Source organism: Trachypithecus francoisi, unplaced genomic scaffold (genome assembly GCF_009764315.1).
Source record: "Trachypithecus francoisi isolate TF-2019V2 unplaced genomic scaffold, Tfra_2.0 Lachesis_group0, whole genome shotgun sequence".
NCBI classification, from domain to species: domain Eukaryota; kingdom Metazoa; phylum Chordata; class Mammalia; order Primates; family Cercopithecidae; genus Trachypithecus; species Trachypithecus francoisi.
Window position 1 is genome coordinate 30,565,344 of NW_022681453.1, and position 24,044 is coordinate 30,589,387.

The 24,044-nt window shown below is 38.0% G+C and overlaps 1 protein-coding gene and 1 long non-coding RNA gene across 4 annotated transcripts in view; one reads left to right on the forward strand and one right to left on the reverse strand.

Moving 5' to 3' along the window:
- Positions 1 to 24,044, forward strand: part of PTPRG (protein tyrosine phosphatase receptor type G) — a 750,651-nt gene that overhangs the window by 709,247 nt on the left and 17,360 nt on the right. For all 3 annotated transcript variants that reach the window (XM_033210299.1, XM_033210300.1, XM_033210301.1), the window contains 10 exons: positions 6,137 to 6,233; positions 10,749 to 10,831; positions 11,024 to 11,158; positions 12,339 to 12,473; positions 14,681 to 14,853; positions 16,233 to 16,368; positions 16,989 to 17,135; positions 19,469 to 19,562; positions 20,547 to 20,623; positions 21,108 to 21,236. In XM_033210299.1, coding sequence (XP_033066190.1) covers positions 6,137 to 6,233; positions 10,749 to 10,831; positions 11,024 to 11,158; positions 12,339 to 12,473; positions 14,681 to 14,853; positions 16,233 to 16,368; positions 16,989 to 17,135; positions 19,469 to 19,562; positions 20,547 to 20,623; positions 21,108 to 21,236 — 1,206 coding nt within the window. The remainder of the gene's footprint in view (positions 1 to 6,136; positions 6,234 to 10,748; positions 10,832 to 11,023; positions 11,159 to 12,338; positions 12,474 to 14,680; positions 14,854 to 16,232; positions 16,369 to 16,988; positions 17,136 to 19,468; positions 19,563 to 20,546; positions 20,624 to 21,107; positions 21,237 to 24,044) is intronic.
- LOC117083078 overlaps positions 1 to 24,044 on the reverse strand; it is a 77,063-nt gene that overhangs the window by 13,972 nt on the left and 39,047 nt on the right. The window lies entirely within an intron of this gene.

The following is a 24,044-nucleotide window of genomic DNA, read 5'->3' on the forward strand; positions in this document are numbered from 1 at the left end:
CTGATACTTCTGGGAGTGGAATGGGGAGGGCAGGCAGGAAGGTGAAATGACTGTTGTCATTTCACAATCTGTTCAGGTTTGAAAGGTTTAAAATCAGAGCTGTTCAGAATAGGAAGAAAATGCTTTCTTCTAAAAAGAAGAGCAATGCAGCAACGTAAAGGGTAGAATAAGAAAATAGAAAAAGCTCACCAATATTACTGTAACCTTATAATTAGGTGAAAATTTGAAGTATTTTAAGAGTAGTATTCCTTTTGGGTAACTGCTAAAAGGGAAAACTGGTAATAGGCTACATAAGAAGCTATTATGACTATTTTATAATCAGATAGTAACAGGCTTTATAAGAAAGGATAGAAAAAGATTTTGTATAATTAAAAACAAAATTTTATTATGGTAAGAGAGTTAAGGTAATCCCAGTCTCAGATTTCCAGACCCATTTACCTGGAATAATGATAGCTAGCATTTACTAGTTAGCACTGTGCATGGATCATTCTATTTCCTGAGGTAGGTGCTATCTTATTGTCCCCATTTTACTGATGACAGAACTGCCCATGAGAAAACTGAGGCTGTGGGTGGCTACATTTTGAAATGGCAGCAGCAGGGTTTAAGACCAGGGTATCCGACTTGAACTGACATGGTTCACCTTGACACCATCCAGACTCTCATTAAAGTAGTATCCTGGGCCACAGTGGCTCACATCTGTAATCCCAATACTTTGGGAGACCAAGGCGGGAGGATCACTTGAGACCAGGAGTTCCCAACCAGCCTGGACAACACAGCAAGACTCCGTCTCTACAAAAAAAAAAAAATTATTTTAATTAGCCAGGTGTGGTGACACACAACTGTGGTCCTAGCTCTTCAGAGGCTGAGGCAGGAGGATCATTTGAGCCCAGGATGTTGAGGCTGCAGTGAGCTATGACTGCACCACTGCCTGAGCGACAAAGCAAGACCCTGTCTCAGGAAAAAAAACACCAAAAAGCCAAAGTAATGTCCTGTAATGAGCCAAGGTCAGAAGGAGAAATAAGCAAGCTTGCAAGTGACTAGCACTGATCGTGCCGCAGTGCCTTAACAATACAAAAAGGTGGGGAGAGCAGCCAAATTATGAACCGCCCCCCAACCAGGAGTATTAGCTGCCCATTACATGATCTTTATGGTCTCAAGCCTTCTAAGATAGCTGAGAGTGTGACTTATAAAAATCTTATCCAACATGTAGGCCTAAAATTAGTCTTAAAATGATGAGAAATACAATTGAAAAGTTAACAACTGGACATTAAGAGGAGCTAAAACAACCCATCTAACAGTGACTGATGATGATCTACCATTCTCTGGACATAATATAAGATACAAATATGAATTAGAGTCCTTGCCCTCAAAGAGTTCAGTCTGGTATTGGGGGAGGCCAGAGTGTACACAACCAAAACAGAAACAGGACAAAGCAAAATAAGTGCTATTGTACAGGCATAAAGTTCTGAAGAAGTGCAAAGGAAAAAGGCACCTATGTATTTTCATTGGAGATTTCAGCAAAAATTCTCTCCCATCATGTTTAAACATCTCAACAGTAAAAAGTTGGTGAATAACTATCGTAGTTTCAGAACTTTACTGCTTGGCGAATGAGAAAAACAATTCACTGGTAATTTTGCCTCTTTGTCTAGAAGTGTTGCTGTAATGTAAGCCAGCTTTTTGTTCTTGTCAGATAAATTCTAGAGACCGTGAAAAGTGGCATCATACAGTATTTGCAGTCACTAGAAACAACGTCAGTCCTTTTCTCGTGATAGCGCTGGATGACATCATTCCCTTGGCTACCTGAGCTAACTTTAACCTCACTGTCCTTCCCAAGGAGTTGTTTCCCAGAGTAGTATTAAAAGATTGACAGACCCTTCCTCAGCCCCCACAAACATAATGCAGAAGGCTTCCAAAAGACCAGTGCTAGCATACTGTTTCAAAAGGAAGGCACTCCAAAGCTCCATGAGTCGGAAGAATTAACAGGCAGGGACTGGGAGAATCAGAAGTCTAAAGGAGTGCAGGATGAGGCCAAAGGTCCACAGCCTCTTGACAAGATCCTTTGGGGGACTGCCTCTATTACAGTTAACCAGTTGTGCTAAATTTAGGCTGGTGGTTCATCTTAAAAGAACAAAGCTTTGTCCACCTGAGCCCATGCTCTGAGGGACCAGTGGCCACAATCACTTTAGGTAATGAAGTGAGATGTCCAGGGCTGCTGATGAAATATAATAGGGAAGTCTCCGGTCAGAGGTGTAATGCTACACCGACTGCTGCCTGCAAGAGGTCAGAAAATGAGCCTGTAGGCAGGGCTGTCCAATCTTTTGGCTTCCCTGGGCCACATTGTAAGAAGAAATGTCTTGGGCCACACATAAAATACACTAATGACAGCTGATGAGCTAAAAAAAATTGCAACAAACAAAACTCAATGTTTTAAGAAAGTTTATAAATTTGTGTTGGGCTGCTTTCAAAGCCATCCTGGGCCACATGTGGCCCATGGGCCATGGGTTGGATAAGCTTGTTATAAAGTTAGTTTCCTGAGCCTTTTTGACAAAAATGCCAGTTTGGGTCTTAAATATCGTAAGAAAAACATTTTTAAACAGTTATGAGATCTCACACTTGTTTAAGATTTTGGTGAAGAGGGAGATAAAAGGGAGATAGCCAGATTTCATGAAAAATAATTCTGTTAGAGACCAGCTACAGGATAATAATGCTGTGTTATACTCTCCAAAGATGGGTTAGTTTTCTAGGGGGCAAATGCAGTCATTTTAGATAAAGATACATGGATTTGGATAGAGGAAGAGAACAGGCATTCTTACTGAGGTAAATGGCAATAAAGCAAAGAGCAGGAAATCAAATGGTCTTTTCAGAGGGTATGGAGTTAATATTGTCTGAGATTGGGAAGGGAGGGGAAGATAAGATGGGACCTTGAAAACCTGGCTAAGGGAATGTGGAATCTCTCCACACATTTCTGAGGAAGGGAATAATAAAGTCAGCACAGCGTTTGAAGAAAATCAGTCTGGCGGCAATTTATACCCTGAGCAGAAGAGAGTAGGGGCTGAAAGTTGCAGTGTAACCAGCACCTGTCAAAGGCCAGTTCTGTGTCTGACACTGTACATGCACTGGGTCACTACCATGGCCTAAACCCATCAGTCTTCTGTAGAACAGTCTCTTTACCACAATTGTAGGCTGCCTGAACTCAGGCACTAAGAATGTTACCCCTACTTGGTCTAATACTTGGTAACCAGATCCAAATAATTTATTCTCAGCTACCTTTTTGGAACTGAGAAATCTGAAGGATTTATAGATGTTTTATTGCATTATTTTTTTGAATTGAGCCACAGTATAGTAGGACAGTAGGTCTTTTAAGTGCTCTTTAAACAGCCTCTTGCATCAATGACTCTAGGTAGGAAGTGATTTAGCCTACGTCACCTCCCTAAAATTCTCGGTATATCAAATTTTAGGGTTTGTTCAGTCTTTGATATTTTGCTTTATTTTAAACCTGTTTTCTGTTGGCCTTCTCCTATGCTTATGTGCCTGTAAAGATTCAAACTGTTCTTTTTGAGAATTCTAGCTTTGTTTTATAGAGAGTAAAATATAAACAAGCTTAAACTATCAGAGTTCTGAATAGGTAAATTTACAATGCCTACTCTATTGGCCAGTGTCTCTTTAAAGGGTTTTAACACCTATTAAAATCATGTTAATGTTGAAATGGCAGTTGTGATGGAGAAAAGCCATTCCAGGATCAGATGACATTATCAGCATCTAAATGAGCCAGGCAGTACTGCAAGGAATTACAAATGACATTATTATCTACATGACAAAATTAGAAGACCTCAGGCAAACCCCATGGGTTCTAATAAAATTAGATTTGACAATATTTATTACGATTTTTTGTTTCTGTCATTCATATCATTGGAAAAGTGAAATAGAGGCAACAGATCAGATAAGGGGTTTTAGATAACAAAAAGTTTGATTGGCCATATTGAATGGCAGCTTTAAACAATACTGACAGCTGCTCCCAAGCAGTCTTGGTCAATTGCATTATATTAGAAAAGAGGCTCCAACTTCAGTCCATACCTAGGGTGGTCAGATCTATACAACAGGAAAAAAAAAAATCAATAAACAAAGTAAATCTCAGACTAAGGTACTAAAAGCCACAATCTCTCAGCATTAGATAGCTGAACAACTCAACCCTGAAGAAGTACATGCCAAAGGTGTGACCTTCAAAACCTGAAAACAAAAGAATAACTTGTTTCAAATCCATTTTCTTTTTTTTTTTTTTGAGGCGGAGTCTCGCTCTGTCGCCCGGACTGGAGTGCAGTGGCCGGATCTCAGCTCACTGTAAGCTCCGCCTCCTGGGTTTACGCCATTCTTCTGCCTCAGCCTCCCTAGTAGCTGGGACTACAGGCGCCCGCCACCTCGCCCGGCTAGTTTTTTTTGTATTTTTAGTAGAGACGGGGTTTCACCGTGTTAGGCAGGATGGTCTTGATCTCCTGACCTCGTGATCCGCCCGTCTTGGCCTCCCAAAGTGCTGGGATTACAAGCTTGAGCCACCGCGCCCGGCCTCAAATCCATTTTCAAAAGTTGTCTGCCCTTGAAACTCTTCAAAAGAGCATACCTCAGGTCTTATAAGGCAGTTTCAAAAGGCAGGTCCCCCCAATATTCTAAGTTTGGCTGGCATTGCTCATGTTCTTATGTAGACTGATTTGTGATCACCCTTTATTATCTCATTTTAGGGAAGAGCCAAAGGATGGCCTTAAAGCTCCTTAAACCAATGTTTTCCAAACCATAGGTTATAAACTATGTTAGAACAGAAAATATTGGAGTTTAGTAAGAGTAAGGAATGGGTAGAAACTGTCATGAAGCACACTTTCCCCAAAAGGTGGATTGAATTAATGCCTGTGGGCTTTTTTTTTTTTTAATGGACAGCTGGGAAGGACTATAATTATGGAAACTTCAATTTACAGTGTCCAACAATTGGAAAGTCATTGAATACTGTTTCTTTCAACAGATAGAAACTCTTTGCTTTTATACCTTAAATTCTTTGAGTACAGTAACTTCCTCCTTCTAGAGAAGAAGTGTACTTCTCCCTGGGCCGTACTTTGTGAAAATAAAAGACAACCCAGTTCATTGTTTTCATTATGTTTAATGTAAATACTATGGAAAACATCCATAATTGCTAGGCAACTCCTTTGTGAAAAAAAGTCTGCATGCTTCTAAACTCTGCTACATCTGTTCTGTGTAAAACATTTCTCCTGATAATGTTGTGTTACTTTGCTCAGGCTCCTTGTAGCAGCTGTGCACTGCTAATGACTTCCCTTATTAGTTAGCTCCAGTACTTTCTTGGGTTTGAAGCATGTAGTATAGAAAAATTTGGCTTTTCAGCAACGTTGTATTAGGCTAATAGATGATGTTTATATCCACGGCCAAGGTAGGATAACAGCATTATTTCTGCTACTGCTATTTTTCCAAAGAAGGATAACTTTTAAAATATTAGAGTTCACAAATAATTTGTCAAAACTGTATATATGAGATATAACCATTAGTTGGGCTATTATTAGGGTTATTTCAGCACTGAGTCTTTAAAGTCAGTGCACCCTCACAATGATAAAATGAGGCTGTAAGGCCTCTAAGCATATTGCAAATCATGGTAGAGATTATACTTCTTAGAAATTCCCTTTCTTCCTTTAAGACTCCGGTAAATTTTTTCACCTGTCTAAAGCCTTTTTAAGACTCCGGTAAATTTTTTCACCCGTCTAAAGCCTTCCTCTGTTTTGTGCTCCCATCAGAGCTTTATCAGACCTCTTTTCTGTTCATCATGGTTGACTATTTTTTTGAATATTTTTCTCACCCACAGACTGTGATGTATTCAAAAAGAGATATTGTTTAACATCCCAGGGACTAGGTCAAAAGCAAGAATTAAGTAGATGATTGATGAAATGGTAAAGAATGAAATCTTTATACCTTCATATTCTTCATAAACTTGTTATAAATATATCAAAAATTATATCCAAAGTTGGGATTGGGGAGGTAATGGTGGCTGTGGCTAGGGAGTAAGTAAACACTTTATGCCTTTAAATGTGTATAGTGTTCCTTTGCTTCTAACCTGTGTCTATAATCATGCTGTTTTCTTCACTAGGAGGTCCAGCGCTGTACCGCTGATATGAACATCACTGCAGAACATTCCAATCATCCAGAAAACAAGCACAAAAACAGATACATCAACATTTTAGCATGTGAGTAATAAACTTTAAACTATCTTCAACTGCGAGGAAATTAAATTTTCATGCTGGGTATAAGCTGAAAGCCAAGCAATCAGAAGCAGGATGCCAAGAAAGAATGATACTTGCAAGCTAACCTCTCATTAGCCTATCTTCAACAGTGTAGAAGTAGGGACATTTTCTTCCCCCTTAGCCTTTCATTAGGCTGTCAGAGCTCAGAGAGCTTAATAAGGTGACTGAAAGAAAATGTTTGGAGCTTCGCTATTTTCACATGAAGTGATGTCATATCAGATGTTGGGAGCCAAAATTTGAATGTCACTTGGTTATACTGACATTGTTTTTAACCTGTAAGGGCCAAATTTCCCCCCCACACACACACTTAAAAGACCAGTGTGATAGTAAGGGGCCAAATATTTTAATATGAATGAAAATATTGGGAATTTAATCAAGCAAGCTGAATTTCAAAGCATTCTTTCAAAAACTACATAATTGGTTTGTACCTTAAATGATGAGCCTCCAGGCCTGTTGGTCCATGTGCTTACCCCTATCTATCACATTTCCATGGTCAGGAATATTCTGTAGGTTATGGACTCAAACAAATGGACATTCTTCATACAGAGCCTCAAGGAATACCCTAGAAGCACAAGCTACTTCTATGGCTAGAAGACCACATTTCATAGACATGTGGGGCTTGGCTCACTGGCATATAATATATGCTTTGATACTAAGGGTAGGGGCATAGATATTTATAGTTAAATTATGGTAAGGACTACATTACATAGAATTGTATATAATAGTGCATTTAAATTGGACCTCTTAAAATTTGAACACGACTGTATCATGTTTTCTTAAAGTTTTAGTGAAATATAATTCACATACCATATGAAATTTCCCCATTTAAGGCCAGGCACAGTGGCTCGTGCCTGTTTAATCCCAGCACTTTTGGAAGCCGAGGCAGGTGGACCACTTGAGGCCAGGAGTGCAAGACCAGCCTGGCCAACATGGCTAAACCCTGTCTCTACAAAAAATACTAAAGTTGGCCGGGCACAGTGGCTCACGCCTGTAATCCCAGCACTTTGGGAGGCCGAGGCGGGCGGATCACGAGGTCAAGAGATCGAGACCATCCTGGCTAACACGGTGAAACCCTGTCTCTACTAAAAATACAAAAAATTAGCCAGGCGTGATGGCAGGCGCCTGTAGTCCCAGCTACTCGGGAGGCTGAGGCAGGAGAATGACGTGAACCCAGGGGGCGGAGCTTGCAGTGAGCCAAGATCGTACCACTGCACTCCAGCCTGGGCGACAGAGCGAGACTCTGAAAAAAAAAAAAATAATACTAAAGTTAATGCGGTGTGGTGGCATGCGCCTGTAGTCCCAGCTACTGGAGAGGCACAAGAACACAAGAATCACTTGAGCCCAGGAGGTAGAGGTTGCTGTGAGCCAAGACTGTGCCACTGCACTCCAGCCTGGGGAACAGAGCAAGACCTTGTCTCCAAAAAAAAGAAAAAAAATTACCTAAAGAATACAACTCAGTGAGGTTTTAGTATATTCATTCACAGAGTTGTATGATCATCACCACAATCTAATTTTAGAACATTTTTTGCACCTCAGCAAGAAACCTGTTAGCAGGCACTCCCAGTTCTTCCTTCTCTCCAGCACTTAAAAACCCTGTATCTACTTTTTGTCTCTGTGGTTTTGCATATTCTGGACATTTCATATAAATAGATTCATACTATATGTGACCTTTTGTGTCTGGCTTCTTTAATTTAGCACAATGATTTCAGCATTCATCCATGTTGTACCATATATCAGTACTTCATTCCCTTTTATGGCTGAATAATACTCTAATGTGTGGATATACAGCATTTTGTCTATTCATCATTTGATGGACATTTGTTTCTTTTCCACTTCTCAGCTAGTATGAATGATACTGCTATGAACATTCATGTACAAGTCTTTATGTAGACAGATATTTTCAGTTCTTTTTGGTGTACACCTAGGAGTACAATTGCTAGATTATATGATAATTCTATGTTTAAAATTTTGAGGAACTATCAAACTCTTTTCCAAAGTGGCTATTCATTTTACACTCCCACCAACAATATATAAAGGGTCCAATGTTTCCACATCCTCACCAACTTTTACTATTAAAAAAAAAAAATAGCCTTCCTAACGGGTATGAAGTGGTATCCTATTATAGTTTCGATTTGCATCTCCCCAGTCATTAGTGATGTTGAGCATCTTTTCATGCTTATTGGTCATTTGTATAACTTGTTTGGAGAAATGTCTAATCAGATCCTGTACCATTTTTTAACTGGCTGGCTTTTGTCTTTCGTTGAGTTGTAAGAGTTCTTTACATATTCTGGATACAGATCATTTATTGAATATACAGTTTGCAACTATTTTCTCATTCTGTGCATTGTCTTTTCACTTTCTTAATGTGAGTTATCTAAAACTGTTCCTCTTTTTCAAGATTGTTTTGGCTATTCTTTCCACAATTGTTTCTGAATTGTACTATTGTGCTGCTTTTGTTAAATTTATTCCTAAGTATTTTATTCCATTTGATGCTAATGTAAATGAAATTGTGTACTTAGTTTTATTTTTGGATTGCTCATTGCTAGTGTATATAAATACAATTGTAGGTTGTATCCTACAACCTTGCTGAATCCATCTTTTCTAGTAGTTATTTTTGGTTGATTCCTTGAATTTCTATATACACGATGTCCTCTATAAACAAAGGTAGTTTTACTTCTAAATAAAATGTTACAAAAACTACAGCTTACTTTTGAATAGGACTGTTTGTTCTACTTTTCTGAAAAAATGAACTGGTTTTAAAAGGCAGGGGGAGAACAAGGAAGAAAGTCAAACCTCTCCCCAGTCTTTGGATTGACTTTGGCAGTATTTGTTGGCCAACTCAATCAAGGCTCACCACTGCTGTGACTATGAGGATTTGTCTATCCAGATATACCTCCTTTCTAACCAGAGAAATCAGGCAAGGATATATACACATCTGTGCTTTATACATATATACACACACACACACCATTCTCTCCACCACAGTATCCTTTACTTCTAATGGCAAACATTACTTACTGCCTTGGTAAAAGTATTCTTACTGCCTTGGTAAAAGTATTGTGGCAGAAAAGGAGGAGAAAATCAAAGCAACTAATGTGTGATGTGCCCAAAGGTCATGGTGTTTTGCTAGAAAACCATCATATCCGGTTAAATGTGAACTGCACTTCCACAACTTCATTTGTGATTTTACTTTCACAATTTCAAATTAGATGTAATTTTATTTTTAAACATTCAGGGAGTTGTTAGGTTTTGGTGTTCTCTTGGCCACTCAGACTCTGGGCACATTGCCTGCCTTCATCTACCCCTATATTAATGCCTTTACATAGCTAAGAATAGCATAGAAATATAATAGAAACAAGTAAAATCAGACTGTGAATGAGCCAGAAACATGATGTATGAAAAATCTTCTCTCAGATTCATCACAACTTTCAAGGTATATGTGGATATCACCAAATCACCTCCCAAATTGATGTATTAATGTCTTATTTGTCAGTCTAAGAAATAACAATATACAGTTAATGGCTACTAAGGCATAACAGTTTGGATCCAGATGCCTTAGGAGAAATTTTTCCTTTGGGGCCTGTTTATATCAAGCAATACCTGTTTCATGTCAGCTCTAAACTGAAAGTTTGTCAGAACAACAAAAGCAGTTCACAGTTCCAAAAACATAGAGGGCTCTCAAAAATTGCTTAATATATTCTGAGGTCAGTAATGCCTATGCTGATCCACTCATTGGACTTCTTTTTCAACTAGACTTTTATGATAATGACTATAAACAGAAACATAAATTGGGTTTCGCCCATTCTGTTTCTACCTAGGGAAAATAAAATTATGACCTCAGCTTCCTTCTACTTATTTTGCTATCCTAAAAAAAACCAAGCTCACTGTGTTGGGCAACTAGATACACATATCATGCATCACCTCCCTACCAACTTTTGTTCATTAACTGAGGTTGAGTGGATCCTAAAATCTGAACATTAACTTCAGATTCCTATAATGAGATTACTCTTAACAAAAGCTCTGGTTTCCTCAATTACTTAGGTTCTGTTAGGGTAGCAGGGAATCCAAGTGAATTAGCAATGGAATTGCCTGAAACTATTAATACATGTTTTGGATTTGATAGATCAGTCACCCTTTTATATTTGTATTAACGGGGAGGGAACACGGGCATAGGGCATAATCAAAGCCCTTTGAACTTGGCTTTAAAATACAGAATAAGGAAATTTTGGAGGACTACAATTTGTAATGGTTTTACATGAGTTTGCATCCTAAGAGCAGGAGATGTAGGAGTGGCTCTATATTTTGGGATGGGTTTGCTCTATTTAGGTTCTGCCAAAAGTTTTCTCAGACTACCTTGGGAGATATCATGTTTCCTGATTGCCTTGTGTTGTGCTTTAGAATGGTGCTAGTTTCTGAATTACACATTTTATTTCTGCTTTTTTTTCTTATCTTCTATAGATGATCACAGTAGGGTGAAGTTAAGACCTTTACCAGGAAAAGACTCTAAGCACAGCGACTACATTAATGCAAACTATGTTGATGTAAGTCAGAACTGTTATTATAAACCTGTTTCTGGAAATTGAAGACTGCAGCACAAACTGTTTAATGTATTTTAACACTGTACAGAGCTTTCACTGAAAACAAAGCCCATTCAATATGGAAAGCATTTGAATTATTTACTGGTCCTCTGTGATACAGCTTTCATCTTACTTTGTGCTGTGTCATTTTTGAAGGGTTACAACAAAGCAAAAGCCTACATTGCCACCCAAGGACCTTTGAAGTCTACATTTGAAGATTTCTGGAGGATGATTTGGGAACAAAACACTGGAATCATTGTGATGATTACGAACCTTGTGGAAAAAGGAAGAGTAAGAGCCTCTTGACTCACTACCTTAATAATGCACCTTCATTCAAAAAATACTTGTGGAATACTTGCTTTAGGGTAGAAACTTGACAAGGTATAAAGAGCTATGGAAATTAAAAGTGTTCTTTCTGCTCTACTTTGCTTATGACTCAGTAGGAAAGAGAGCTTAAGGCATTATAAGAGTAAATGTGATGATAGAGATGAGTGGAATGCTGCAAAATGATCAATGTATCCTCTGTACATTCCTCTGTACAGAGATTTTTTAAAGGAGCTAATACTTGAGATGAGACTTGAACAATGATTAGGAGGAATTACACAGGCTAAAAAGAGAAGGAAAGGGTGTTCTAAGTACAGGGGACAGACAGAACAGTAAACAGGGAAGTTGAAAGAAGCATGGTGTAAACAAGGAACTACTAATAGTTAAGACTGGCAGAAGCAAAAATTGCCTAAACAGTTTGACCATCATTAAGAGGACCTTTTTAAAAAATGATTAATGCTGTAGAATTTATTGGATTATGAGTTTACATTAGATGATGCTAATTTAGGCTGGAATAAAAGCTACACTTCAAGGAATCACCACACTGGGTTGACAGGTGCAGCCAACCACTATGGCACATGATTACCTATGTAACAAACCTGCAAATCTTGCACATGTACCCCAAAACTAAAAATTAAAAATTAAAAACAAAAAAATAAATAAATAAAAGAAGCTACGCTTCAGGTTCCCTGCTCAAAATCACCACTGCTTCATGTTGTGGAGTCCCTGTTTTATATTTGGTGATCCAAGTTACAACTAGAAGAGTCTCACAGTCAGAAGAGAACCTTCCATGAATCCAACCCAGCCTTCCAAATGATACTTAAGCTCCCTTTATAACAAACCCTACCCACATTTCTTACAGGTCAGACAGAGAGGTTTCTTTCTTGGTCCTTTTTAAAAATGCATTATATATTGAAAGGTGATCACAAATACTACGCCCATTTCTCACATGGTCTTACACAAACTTATCCCAAGCCATCAGCCTTGTCAGAGGTCACACCTGCCTTTAAGCAGTTCAACTCATGTATTCCTTTTTCAGTCAAATGGCAATCTCACCTGTGTTTTAACATTGTCGTTTGAAATTACATTATCAACAGAATTGTGACATAGATTGCAGTTATACTTTACAACTTTTTTCTTTCTGCAGCGAAAATGTGATCAGTATTGGCCAACAGAGAATAGTGAGGAGTATGGAAACATTATTGTCACGCTGAAGAGCACAAAAGTACATGCCTGCTACACTGTTCGTCGTTTTTCAGTCAGAAATACAAAAGTGAAAAAGGTATGGAATGAATTGGGTAGGCTGCCAGGACACCTCCTTTTTATGCTTGTATGAAAATTACTGTACAACCAAGGCCAAATCTCATAACCAACTTTGTTTCTAAAAAGTATTTTTAAAACATTTTTTCATAACTCTTTTGATTGACATCAGTGTATGGTGTGAAAGGTATTGGCAAAGCATATAATAGAATGTAACTGGCCTGATTGAGCTCTTTAATCTCTACATGAACAGCCTTCATTTTAAAAAAAATCATCCTCTTAGGTTTTGGTAATACTTAGCATATATGGCAGCATCTGTTTGATTTAGGTTTTTTATTCCAATTTTCTGACAGATATAAAGAATTGTTTCCCAAAGTGTGTTCCAAGGAATACTTGTCCTGTAAGATTCTTGTAAACAGCAGATTCTGCTGTTCAAGAATGGGAAATGAATGCTACATAATATATATCTCCCCACCATTTTAGAAATTTACAGTGAACATAAGTGACCAGAGCACTGGTGTTAACAATAATACCCTTTTCTATAGAACTACTAATACCCTGAGAATCACATTTTGTGGAAATACTGTTTTCAGGTTATCTGTTTCTTTTTCAAAATCCACTGTCACAACAAATACCCTAGATCAATCATCACAGCAGTACAGCAATCCCCCTTAATTGTGGAAGGTATGTTTCAAGACCCCCCAGTGGATGCTTGAAACCTCAGGTAGTACTGAAGCCTATTTATACAATGTATTTTCCTATACGTACATATCTATGATAAAACTTAATTTATAAATTAGGCACAGCAAGAGATTAACAATAATACTGAAATAGAACAATAATATTCTGTAATAAAAGTTATATGAATATATACTGTTTCTCTTAAAATACTGTAATATTTTGGACTGTGGTTGACCTCAGGAATGTGAAACTGCATCTAAGGAGGAACTACTGTATTAAGAACTATAAATAGATGCTCATTAAAAATGTAGTTATTCCGCAGAACGTAGGTATGGCAGTTGTTTGCAGCAATGGGATAATTTTTTTTTTCTTGGTATCTTGGACATTTTGGAAAATGTGATAAAACTGTAGCCTCCTTGCTCCATTTATATTCACACTTACTCACATTTTTATATAAAATTTCAGTGTCTCCAAAGCCCATCTGTGATCCCAGGTTAACAGTCCTTTCTATGTATGTTTATTTCCCAAAATGGCAGAAATAACATGAATATCAGTAGCATAGCAATACATCTGTATTCTCTATTATGAAATAGAGCTGCTGGCTGGCTCAAGATGATCAATAACAGCATAAAACTTATAAAGCCCAACTGATGGGAATATTTCAGGTACTTTAACAGGGCCAACTTACTCTTGTTTTAGAAACAGCTTAAGTCAGAGGAAGAAGTCAAATAGGAACTTTAGGTGTTTTACAAACTAACAGGAAAAAGTAGAAAAATGAGAGTTAACAGAAGAATTAAATTAAAGCCATCATGGGCCTTTGTACAATAGCACATGGACCAGACACCCTTCAAGCTTCAGTGTGGATTAATGACCCTGAGTCATCCAAAATTTAGAAATTATAGAGGTATTGATAATAAATCATACAGCAAGTAATCTATTTGGGGAAATATTTCATCTAAAGTAGTTAAAATGTAAAAAGTTCAGACAAAGGAAAACTACTCTGAAAAAGTTATTTATGAAAGTGACACATAAAGGAGACATTGCCTCTGACTCTAAAGACAGAAGTATTTGACACTTAAAATCTTCCCATCACTTCCTGGATAGTTTACAGTAGCAATCAGCACTCTGGCTTCTAAATGTCCAGCCTGGACAGTGGAGAAGGAATCGAAATCATAGCCCACAGAGACATGAAAGCAAAGTACTAAGATGTGAACTTGGGGGCAGAAAGTCAGGAAATGGAGGCCTTGCAGGAAAATTAAAAGTGCTTTGGATAGTTCCAAATCCAAAAAAACCTGATACTAAATACTAAATGTTCATTCTTAGTACAATCTTAAACAGTCTTCTAAGTGATAGTGACACTTCATATCCAGCTTGGTAAAGTCTCCATTTAATGGCATGAAAGTTGGCTACAAGAGGGAATAAACTAGCCTGGGAACAGTGATTAGGGTGAATGTGATCAGTGGTCATGTGTCCTGACACCCTTACATTATTTTTTTCCAGAATGTCCACCCCTCACCTTAAAGACATCTTTTTTCACTTTTCTCATAGGGTCAGAAGGGAAATCCCAAGGGTCGTCAGAATGAAAGGGTAGTGATCCAGTATCACTATACGCAGTGGCCTGACATGGGAGTTCCCGAGTATGCCCTTCCAGTACTGACTTTCGTGAGGAGATCCTCAGCAGCTCGGATGCCAGAAATGGGCCCTGTGTTGGTGCACTGCAGGTAGGGCCTGGGATTCAACATGTGAAATAGATGGGGCAGGGGACTTAGGCCTCAGTGACCTTGGACCACAATGACTGCTACTGCTTTCACTTAGAAGCTGAATCTTCCACTGGAAACTGGGATGGATAAGACCTGCCATAGTCTTAAAGAGGCTGTATTCCTGTAACATTAAGAAATCATCTGCTGCTTCTGTGATTTTTTAAAAAGTAGATTAATCTCTAGTTTTTATAAAATCATCTTATTAATAATATCAGCCAGGCGTGGAGGCCAACACCTGTAATTCCAGCACTTTGGGAGGCTGAGGTGGGAGGATCACTTGAGCCCAGGAATTTGAGACCAGCCTGGGCAACAAAGTGAGACCCCATTTTTACAAAAAGTAAAAATAAAAAAATTAGCCAGCATGGTGGCACATGCCTGTGGTCCCAGCTACATGGGAGGCTGAGACAGAAGGATCCCTTGAGCCCAGTAGGTCAAGGCTGCAGTGAGCTGTGTTCATGTAACTGCACTCCAGCCTGGGTGATAGAGCAAGACCCTGACCCCCCGCAAAAAAAAAAAAAATTACAAAATCCCCATTGTTTATAGGAAAATTGTAGCCTGATCCTAATAAAAATAATTACCTTAAGCACAAGAACTTTCCACACTACAGTAGACATTGTGTTTTTGTAAATGGCTTTTCTGAAAGGTTCTTCTAAATAACAATATTTATAGTATATATGAAAAGATTTCATTTTTAAATTTTTAGTTTATATGTTCCATATAAAATACCTTTTCAAAAGCACTGGGAAATCCTTGTATAAAGCTTGTTTTCTGTCAGCTACACTAAATGACTTTAGTTGGTTGTTTAAAAATACTTTTATTCTATTTCATTTGCAAATGCATTCTTGCCTCTTTTTTGTTTGTTTTAAACTTTGGTACTCAAATAGATGTCGCTTGTTCCATGATTTACGTTGCAATGCTAAGTGAATAACATATCAACTATACTAGGTTATCTAAGTGGAGTTTAGGCTGGGCATGGTAGCTCACACCTGTAATCCCAGCAGTTTGGGAGGCCAAAGTGGGCGGATCACCTGAGGTTAGGCGTTCGATACCAGCCTGGCCAACATGGTGAAATCTCTACTAAAGATAACAAATTAGTCAGGTGTAGTGGTACACATCTGTAATCCCAGCTACTCGGGAGGCTGAGGCTCAAGAATTGAACTGGGAGGCGGAGGTTGCAGTGAACCGAGATTGCACCACTGCACTCCAGCCTGGGCAACAGAGTGAGACTCTGTCTCAAAAAAAATAATAAAATAAATGGGGTTTAGATGGTAATTTTTTGAATCCAAAGTTAACAGTATGATAAAACAAAAGTGCCAGTTGAGTGTCTTCATTTCTTACAGCGCTGGTGTGGGCAGAACAGGCACCTATATTGTAATAGACAGCATGCTGCAACAGATAAAAGACAAAAGCACAGTTAATGTCTTGGGATTCCTGAAGCATATCAGGACACAGCGTAACTACCTCGTCCAGACTGAGGTAAGGAGTAGCTGCCAACGTCCTCATGAGATTCTGGCAAATGCTGTAACTGAAATTTGTTAAATGATAGTGAAGAGACAGATTCATTCTTTTACAGCTTGCAGTAATTTACAGGTTTGTATTAAAAGACATTCTGACCATGATACTATTATTCTATGGATCATAGTTTTCCATTTCTGTATGGATCTTAACGTTGGGATTCCTAAATAACTACACAAGTACTTACGAAACAGATACAGTTGTTTCAAGAGCTGTGTTAGATGGTAGGGGAAGTTAAACATGTTGTCTGGCCTGAGAAATACATAGGAGAGGATGGTTCTAAAACCCTTCATTGAACAGAATTTCTTGATTGCTTATTGAGTTGAAGCAATAAACACAGTATAGAATACCGTGATCCAGGCACAGTATAGAATACGGAGCTAAACTTAACACAGTCTCTACTGTAAAGTAAGTTTGGATTGATACAGTGAGTACTGGAGCAAATCACCTAGCTATAAGTGCTTGAAGGAATTCACTGGGAGGTCCCTGTGAGGGGCAGAATTAAACAAAGGTACACTTCATGAATGACTGGCTAACCCTTAACTCTTCCCTCAGTGACTACCATGTATTGTATCTCTTAGGAGCAGTACATTTTCATCCATGATGCCTTGTTGGAAGCCATTCTTGGAAAGGAGACTGAAGTATCTTCAAATCAGCTGCACAGCTATGTCAACAGCATCCTTATACCAGGAGTAGGAGGAAAGACACGACTGGAAAAGCAATTCAAGGTAGTGCTTTGAATAAGTTTCTTTGGCATAAAGCAAGAAAATGTTTTAAATGCCTTGAGTTTGGGGGTTATGTCTTCTTTGCATTAATCTATGCACTGAATGGATTACTGTTTGTATTCCTTGTACTCCTTCAATGTGATGCAAAAGAAAATACGATTTTGACCATGTATGAATTGTTGGTGTTCAAGTAGATATACAGTGTTGTGTTTTCTTCTGAGCAATTTATTACTTTATCTGAACGTAAACATCAGCCCCTGGCCATAACGACATAGTACTTTAGAGTCACTCATTTAGTCCAAAAAATATCCTCTGTATTTTTTCTGAACTAATCTATCTTACCTTAATTATTAAGAATGATTACTTGTAGACATATTGTCCTAAAAATATGCCTATTTCAAAAACTATTTCAGAAGATAATTTAGAAATTTCAAAAGAATTACTAAACAATACTAGAGAAAAGTTAACTTTTCCTAAATGGTTGTTCTTTTTCTTTGATAGGGACATGAAGAAGCTTAAAAGCGGTTAAGGTTTATATGGAATTGACTGAAGTGAAGGTGAAAAAGAGAGATTATAAGGACTATTAAAATAATTAAGGCTCAGTCATCTGATAACAAATCAAAATTGCTTCTAACTTTGAAACATTGCCTCTCCAGTTACCAAGTGCTTTCCTATTTATCTTTGTCTTTTAAATTCTGTTTTGCACATTGTTTTGTATGTAAATAGTTTCTTCCTTTGTATCAAGATTCAAAGAATGAGATGAATCTACAGTTTTAGTTTTCGTGGTAAAACTTTCCATAGACTCTGAAACTTTCATCTGAATCTCAGCTGAAGAAATGAGACTGCCAAGCAAATTATACCAAGTGATATGAAATGAAAAATAGTTTAATTTCACTGAGTTCAAACATAAAAGTAATTTAAAATTTTTAGCTCCCGATTAACATTCTAACTACTATAAAACCATAAGGTAATTAATAATGAGGACACAGTGTATCATTTTAAATGTTTAACATGAATTCTTACAAAATATTAAGTACCAACATTTCTTAAATTCTGCCTATTTATTTCTTCAATTTTTTTTTATACATACTTTAAAACTTCATTTAAGAAATGCAGCTGGGCGTGGTGGCTCACACCTGTAATCCCACCACTTTGGGAGGCTGAGGTGGGCGGATCACGAGGTCAGGAGATTCAGACCATCCTGGCTAACATGGTGAAACCCTGTCTCTACTAAAAATATTAAAAATTAGCTGGGCGTGGTGGCAGGCGCCTGTAGTCCCAGCTACTCGGGGGGCTGAGGCAGGAGAATGGCGTGAACCTGGTAGGCAGAGCTTGCAGTGAGCCAAGATCACGATACTGCACTCCAGCCTGGGCGACAGAGCGAGACTCCATCTTAAAAAAAAAAAAAAAGAAATGCAACCAGGTAGTTGGTTCTTTTACAGGCACTAACCATTTTAGAGCTCAAGATGAAAAGAATCAAATTTGAAAATGAAAATTATATCCAGGGACCATGAGTTTTACTAAAGCATCTGGAGGAGAACACTGATCTCATGTACTCCATTAAGATGGATGCCAGCCCCCCAAAAAATATGATTGACAAAATGGTTTAACCAAGCTACATAAACAGGAATAATAACCAAACTACTGGGCTGGTTACTTATAACAGCCTCAGAACAATGTTAGTTCAGTTCAACAGACATACACTGAGAACTGGTTAAGTACTTCTTTATCTTCAAGAAACATGATTAGCTCGTAATAAATAGCATTAGGCAATCTTTTTTAATGTAGACTCACTTGGGTCTTTTATGCCAGTGAGGAGTCACAGAAAAAAATTCACAGCAGCAGTGACATCACATAACAGAAGAATCCACATAGTTCTATAAATATGTATTGCACACAGTACCTGTTTAGGGCCTGATAGTAGAAATAAGAAAGATAAAATCAAGGTCACTGAGAGAAGTACCACTAGGAAAGCACAAGAGTGTTCTCTGGGGCTGGGCATGGTAGATTACACCTGTACTCCCAGAGCAGCCTGGGCAACACAGGAAGAGCCCAATTCTATAAGCAGTTTTAAAAATTAGCTGGTTGTGCTGATGCACCTGTGGTCCTAGCTACTCAGGAAGCTGAGGTGGGAGGATCACAGTTACAGTGAGCTAAGATCATGCCACTGCACTCCAGCCTGGGCAAGAAAGCAAGACCCTGTGTCTTAAAAGGTTCTTTGTGGAACAAAAATGGTCTTCTTTATCAGTAATCTGATTGGGATTTTTGCCAAAGCATCAAGCAAATGCTATCAATTGTATCTCTGAATGAAGACTAAAATGTTTTTTCTTTTTCAGTTGGTCACACAATGTAATGCAAAATATGTGGAATGTTTTAGTGCTCAGAAAGAGTGTAACAAAGAAAAGAACAGAAACTCTTCAGTTGTGCCATGTAAGCCTTTAAAATCAGTTTGTTAGTGATCTTTTATACTGGATTGTATGTTATGTACAGAGACAGCCACTACTCTGATGCTATTGTGATAGCACCCTTCAATTGTACTGTACGTGGCCATATGGTAGAAGGTTTTGAAAATGTCCTTTTAGTAACCTCATTAATATATGACTTTATACCAGCCTCTTACCTGGTACTACCAAAAGGGAAAATGTTATGCTTATTCAACTAAGGTAGTTTAATGAAACTGGGAGAGGTGGCTATCAGGGTCAGCAAGTTACTGCATCTATCTGACATAGAATACAGCTTCATTTCACCTTGGAATGTAAGAATTGGGTCACTTCTACAATAGTATAACATAAAAAATAATAAAGCTGTAATTGCTATGGCATTAATATTCCTTTAAAACTTAGAATCTTGGATTAATCTGTACAACTAGAACCACATTATTCAGTTACTGTGGCTATTGAGATCAAGGCACTGTTGACTGGTGGTGACCTTTGTATAAATAACTAAGGACATAGCAGAGGATGCTGTCTGCGTGCCGTAGACACAGACATGGGTGATCATTGGGGAGATTTATCTCTAATGAACATCGTGGGCAGAAAGACATGGAGAAAGGGGTTGGTAAAAGGGCAGAGTATATGTTGGTATAATTGTAGGAATAACAAATTAGAGTCAAAAGTTATCTAAAACCCTATGTCATGTCCATATAAAGTATTCTGTTGTTGATCTGCTGTAAAAATCTCTCCCACAGTAAAACTGTATTCCTACAATGCCTGGGTCCTTCTGGGTATGTGCAGCAAAATTTCATTTTACATTCTGCCTCAGCTGATAACACTTTAGCTTGTTTAAAAATATAGATAAGTCTTAGAAAGGGAAGCCAGGAGGATATGTTATTCATCAAGCAAATCTCAGAAAGAGCTGTTGGTTCTGTGTGTATAATAAGGCAAATGTGGTGTTTTTGTTTTTTCCATATGATAGCTGAGCGTGCTCGAGTGGGTCTTGCACCATTGCCTGGAATGAAAGGAACAGATTACATTAATGCTTCTTATATAATGGTGAGAGTCAACAGTTAATTATAAATAAAGTCAATTAAACTGAAAGGTGTTAAAGAGCAGATACCACCTGTGTGACTGATGTCATTTTTGAAATAATTTCTCAATGTGTAATATGAAAAGTAGAGAGATTTCTGTATCTGGAAACTTTTTGGGGGTACAAAAATGCTTAAATTAAGCATTATGCTTCTTCAGGAATTAATTTTATTGTTAATTTCACCCATCTTGTCTTTGAATACATGTTGAAATTTCTGTTAAGTGAAAACAGCAGGGGTAACTAGAAGTGAACTGCACATGGAGAGAAAATTGTCTGCACAATGCTAGCAGAAGTACATCTAAAAATTAGCCAAATGTACTGAATGCCTTTCTCAATTATTTTAGTGTAGTCAAAACAATGCTATCTTATTTCACGAATATATTTTACTACCACAAAGTTAGAATAAAACATTCATATTCACTGATTTTTTTTTTGTCTTCCCAACTGAAGGGCTATTATAGGAGCAATGAATTTATTATAACTCAGCATCCTCTGCCACATACTACGAAAGATTTCTGGCGAATGATTTGGGATCATAACGCACAGATCATTGTCATGCTGCCAGACAACCAGAGCTTGGTAAGTAAAGCACATCTGCTATATATTAATGAGCCCATGAGGCTACAAGCATAAATTACTCTGATACTTTGCCATAGGGCTATAGTAACCATATATGCTAGGGAGGTAATTTAAAATTTTTAAATTCTCATCTTGAAGTCTATAGAGATTCCTTTCATAGTCTCACAATGCTGTCCCTATCAGTATCCCATTACTTGATTCTCTGATGCTATTGATATCACCCTTCAATTATACTGTCTGTGGCGGCGTGGTAGAAGGTTTTGAAAATGTTTTTAGTAACCTCATTAATGTATGACTACACTAACCTCTTACCTGCTGTATGTCACTTTTGAAAAGTAAATAACTGTAGCTTACAGGTACTGAGTATGTAACTGTGTTTTTACATGTATTAACTTGTTTAATCCTCAACAATTTTAAGACATACATACTATTATTATCTCACATAATAGCTGAGAAAACTGAGGGAACAAACTTGCTCAAGAGCACACACAAGTAACTGGAGTCAGGATTTCAACCTGAGTCATCTGTCTCCAGAGACCATGGTTATAATCATTTTACTGTATATCCTACCCCAAAATATTGTGTCAAAAGTACTAATAATGTATCCTTTTTTCCCATTCCATAGGCAAGTCAGATTTACTGCAGGGATAGGCTATTTTGTTCCAACTTAAAAGTCTTTAAGACTAAGCTGCTACCACTTTCCCCTCCCATAGTCCTCTGTTTCAGTCTGTAAACTATACAGAAGGGTGAGCAAGTTTGTAAAACAGACTTAAACGTTTCTGCTTCGATCTTGTGGATACTTAAGTTTCAGAATTAGCTGGGTCTACAAAAGTTACTATGTGTGAACCCATAAGGTAAAAACAGAAAACATTGAGGATCTGCCTTTATGATAGTCAGATTAATGAGTTTTTTAATCAAAGAAGAACAGCATGTGACTGAACCCCCAGTCTTGGTGACATGCATTTGACTGTGTGCCCAGTCAGTAGGAACTTCTTCACTTTGTCGCATTTTGCTCCAGCTTCAGGATACCAAAACTGCTTCTGTATGATGGAATGGCAACAAAGTTGAGAATCTTAAACTAAAAGCTGGAGTGTAAATTTTCAAATTAGCTGGCAATAGGGTCTATTCTGTTTGGCATGTGGAAATTGGAGGCACTTAGGGTTGTTAAAACGTTCATTTGTTGGATGAATCAGTATTTTGTTATTGTCACTTAACAGAGGGCAATCACCATAAAGCATCTACTCAGCAGCTCATTTGTATGGGGAGGCTGGGAGAAGACTGGACCAAATAAGTGGATGCATGTTCTGCAGACACTGAAGATATAGGAACATGCCATCTCAGTGTCTCTCTGAGGCCTCGGAAGGCTATATTAGAATCATATACAACTGACCTCTCAGTTCTGAGATGGAGAGTTTCATCATTGCACAGTTTTTCCTAAAGATTGATCTCTCTGGGTTCTTTCTGTTTGTTGTATTATTACTGCTATACCTTTACCAGGTCATAATTCTATAAGGAGCCCAAAAGTCACTGCTTTCCAACTCACAAAGTACTTACAAAGTACAAAGATGCCCAGATATCTTTGACCTATAAATATAGTTGTAAGCAAAACAGTCATGAGACCAGTGTGCCTGCTAAATTAAGAAGTAGCATTTATTTTTCTTAGACTTTCTTTTTTTTTTTTTTTTTTTTTTTGAGGCGGAGTCTCGCTCTGTCTCCCGGACTGGAGTGCAGTGGCCGGATCTCAGCTCACTGCAAGCTCCGCCTCCCGGGTTTACGCCATTCTCCTGCCTCAGCCTCCCGAGTAGCTGGGACTACAGGCGCCCGCCACCTCGCCCAGCTAGTTTTTGTATTTTTAGTAGAGACGGGGTTTCACCGTGTTAGCCAGGATGGTCTCGATCTCCTGACCTCGTGATCCGCCCGTCTCGGCCTCCCAAAGTGCTGGGATTACAGGCTTGAGCCACCGCGCCCGGCCCTAGACTTTCAAGTTGAAACATTTTTCTACCTTTCTTCTACCATAACTCAAAATCCCTTTGGCAGCCTTTAAGCTAGCTAATTTACTATTCATGTTATTATCATAGTATTTCTTTAAGGTAAGTAGTTTTTATTCCCACTTTCCAGATATGGAAATTAAGGTTCAGATTAATTTACCCAGGATCACATCCACTAATAAATCCTGTGCTTAATCTGTGCATATTTGTTACATTTAGATGCCCTGTTCATAACCTTATGTCTTTAATATCAGTGTCCTTGGACAAAACCTGTTAAAACCCACGACAGTTACAGATTTCTTTTGTATAGACTAAACCCAGTTGCTAATCTGTTTCCCCTTATGCTGAGCTTTAAAAATAAAAATGTACTTGGCAATAAGCTATATTGAAACTTGAAAGGGTGATAAGTCTTATTGGACTGTTGGCTCATTTCTAATGCAACAATGTAAGATTAAACAAAGCCTTCTTTGTTTTGAACATTATTCAGAATTATTTCTGACTTCAATGATAGTAGCTAGACATCTTCAGGAAAATGCCCCATAGGAACCTATATACTTCAGGAAAACTACAGTTTGCCATTTGAGCTGATTAGGATACGTGGTGTACATCATAATCATATTTCTCAGTCTCCAACCTATGCAACAATTAACTTTCTCTTAGGCACCCATAGTTTTTAGGGATAGAATTCAAGTACCAAGCCTGCATATCTATTTTTAATCTTAAAATGGATGAACATTTAAAGCTTGCCTGATTCAAGGCTGAAAGACTTTCTATGTTATCCCCTCTTGAAATATAACATTGACAGATTTACTTTTCTTTT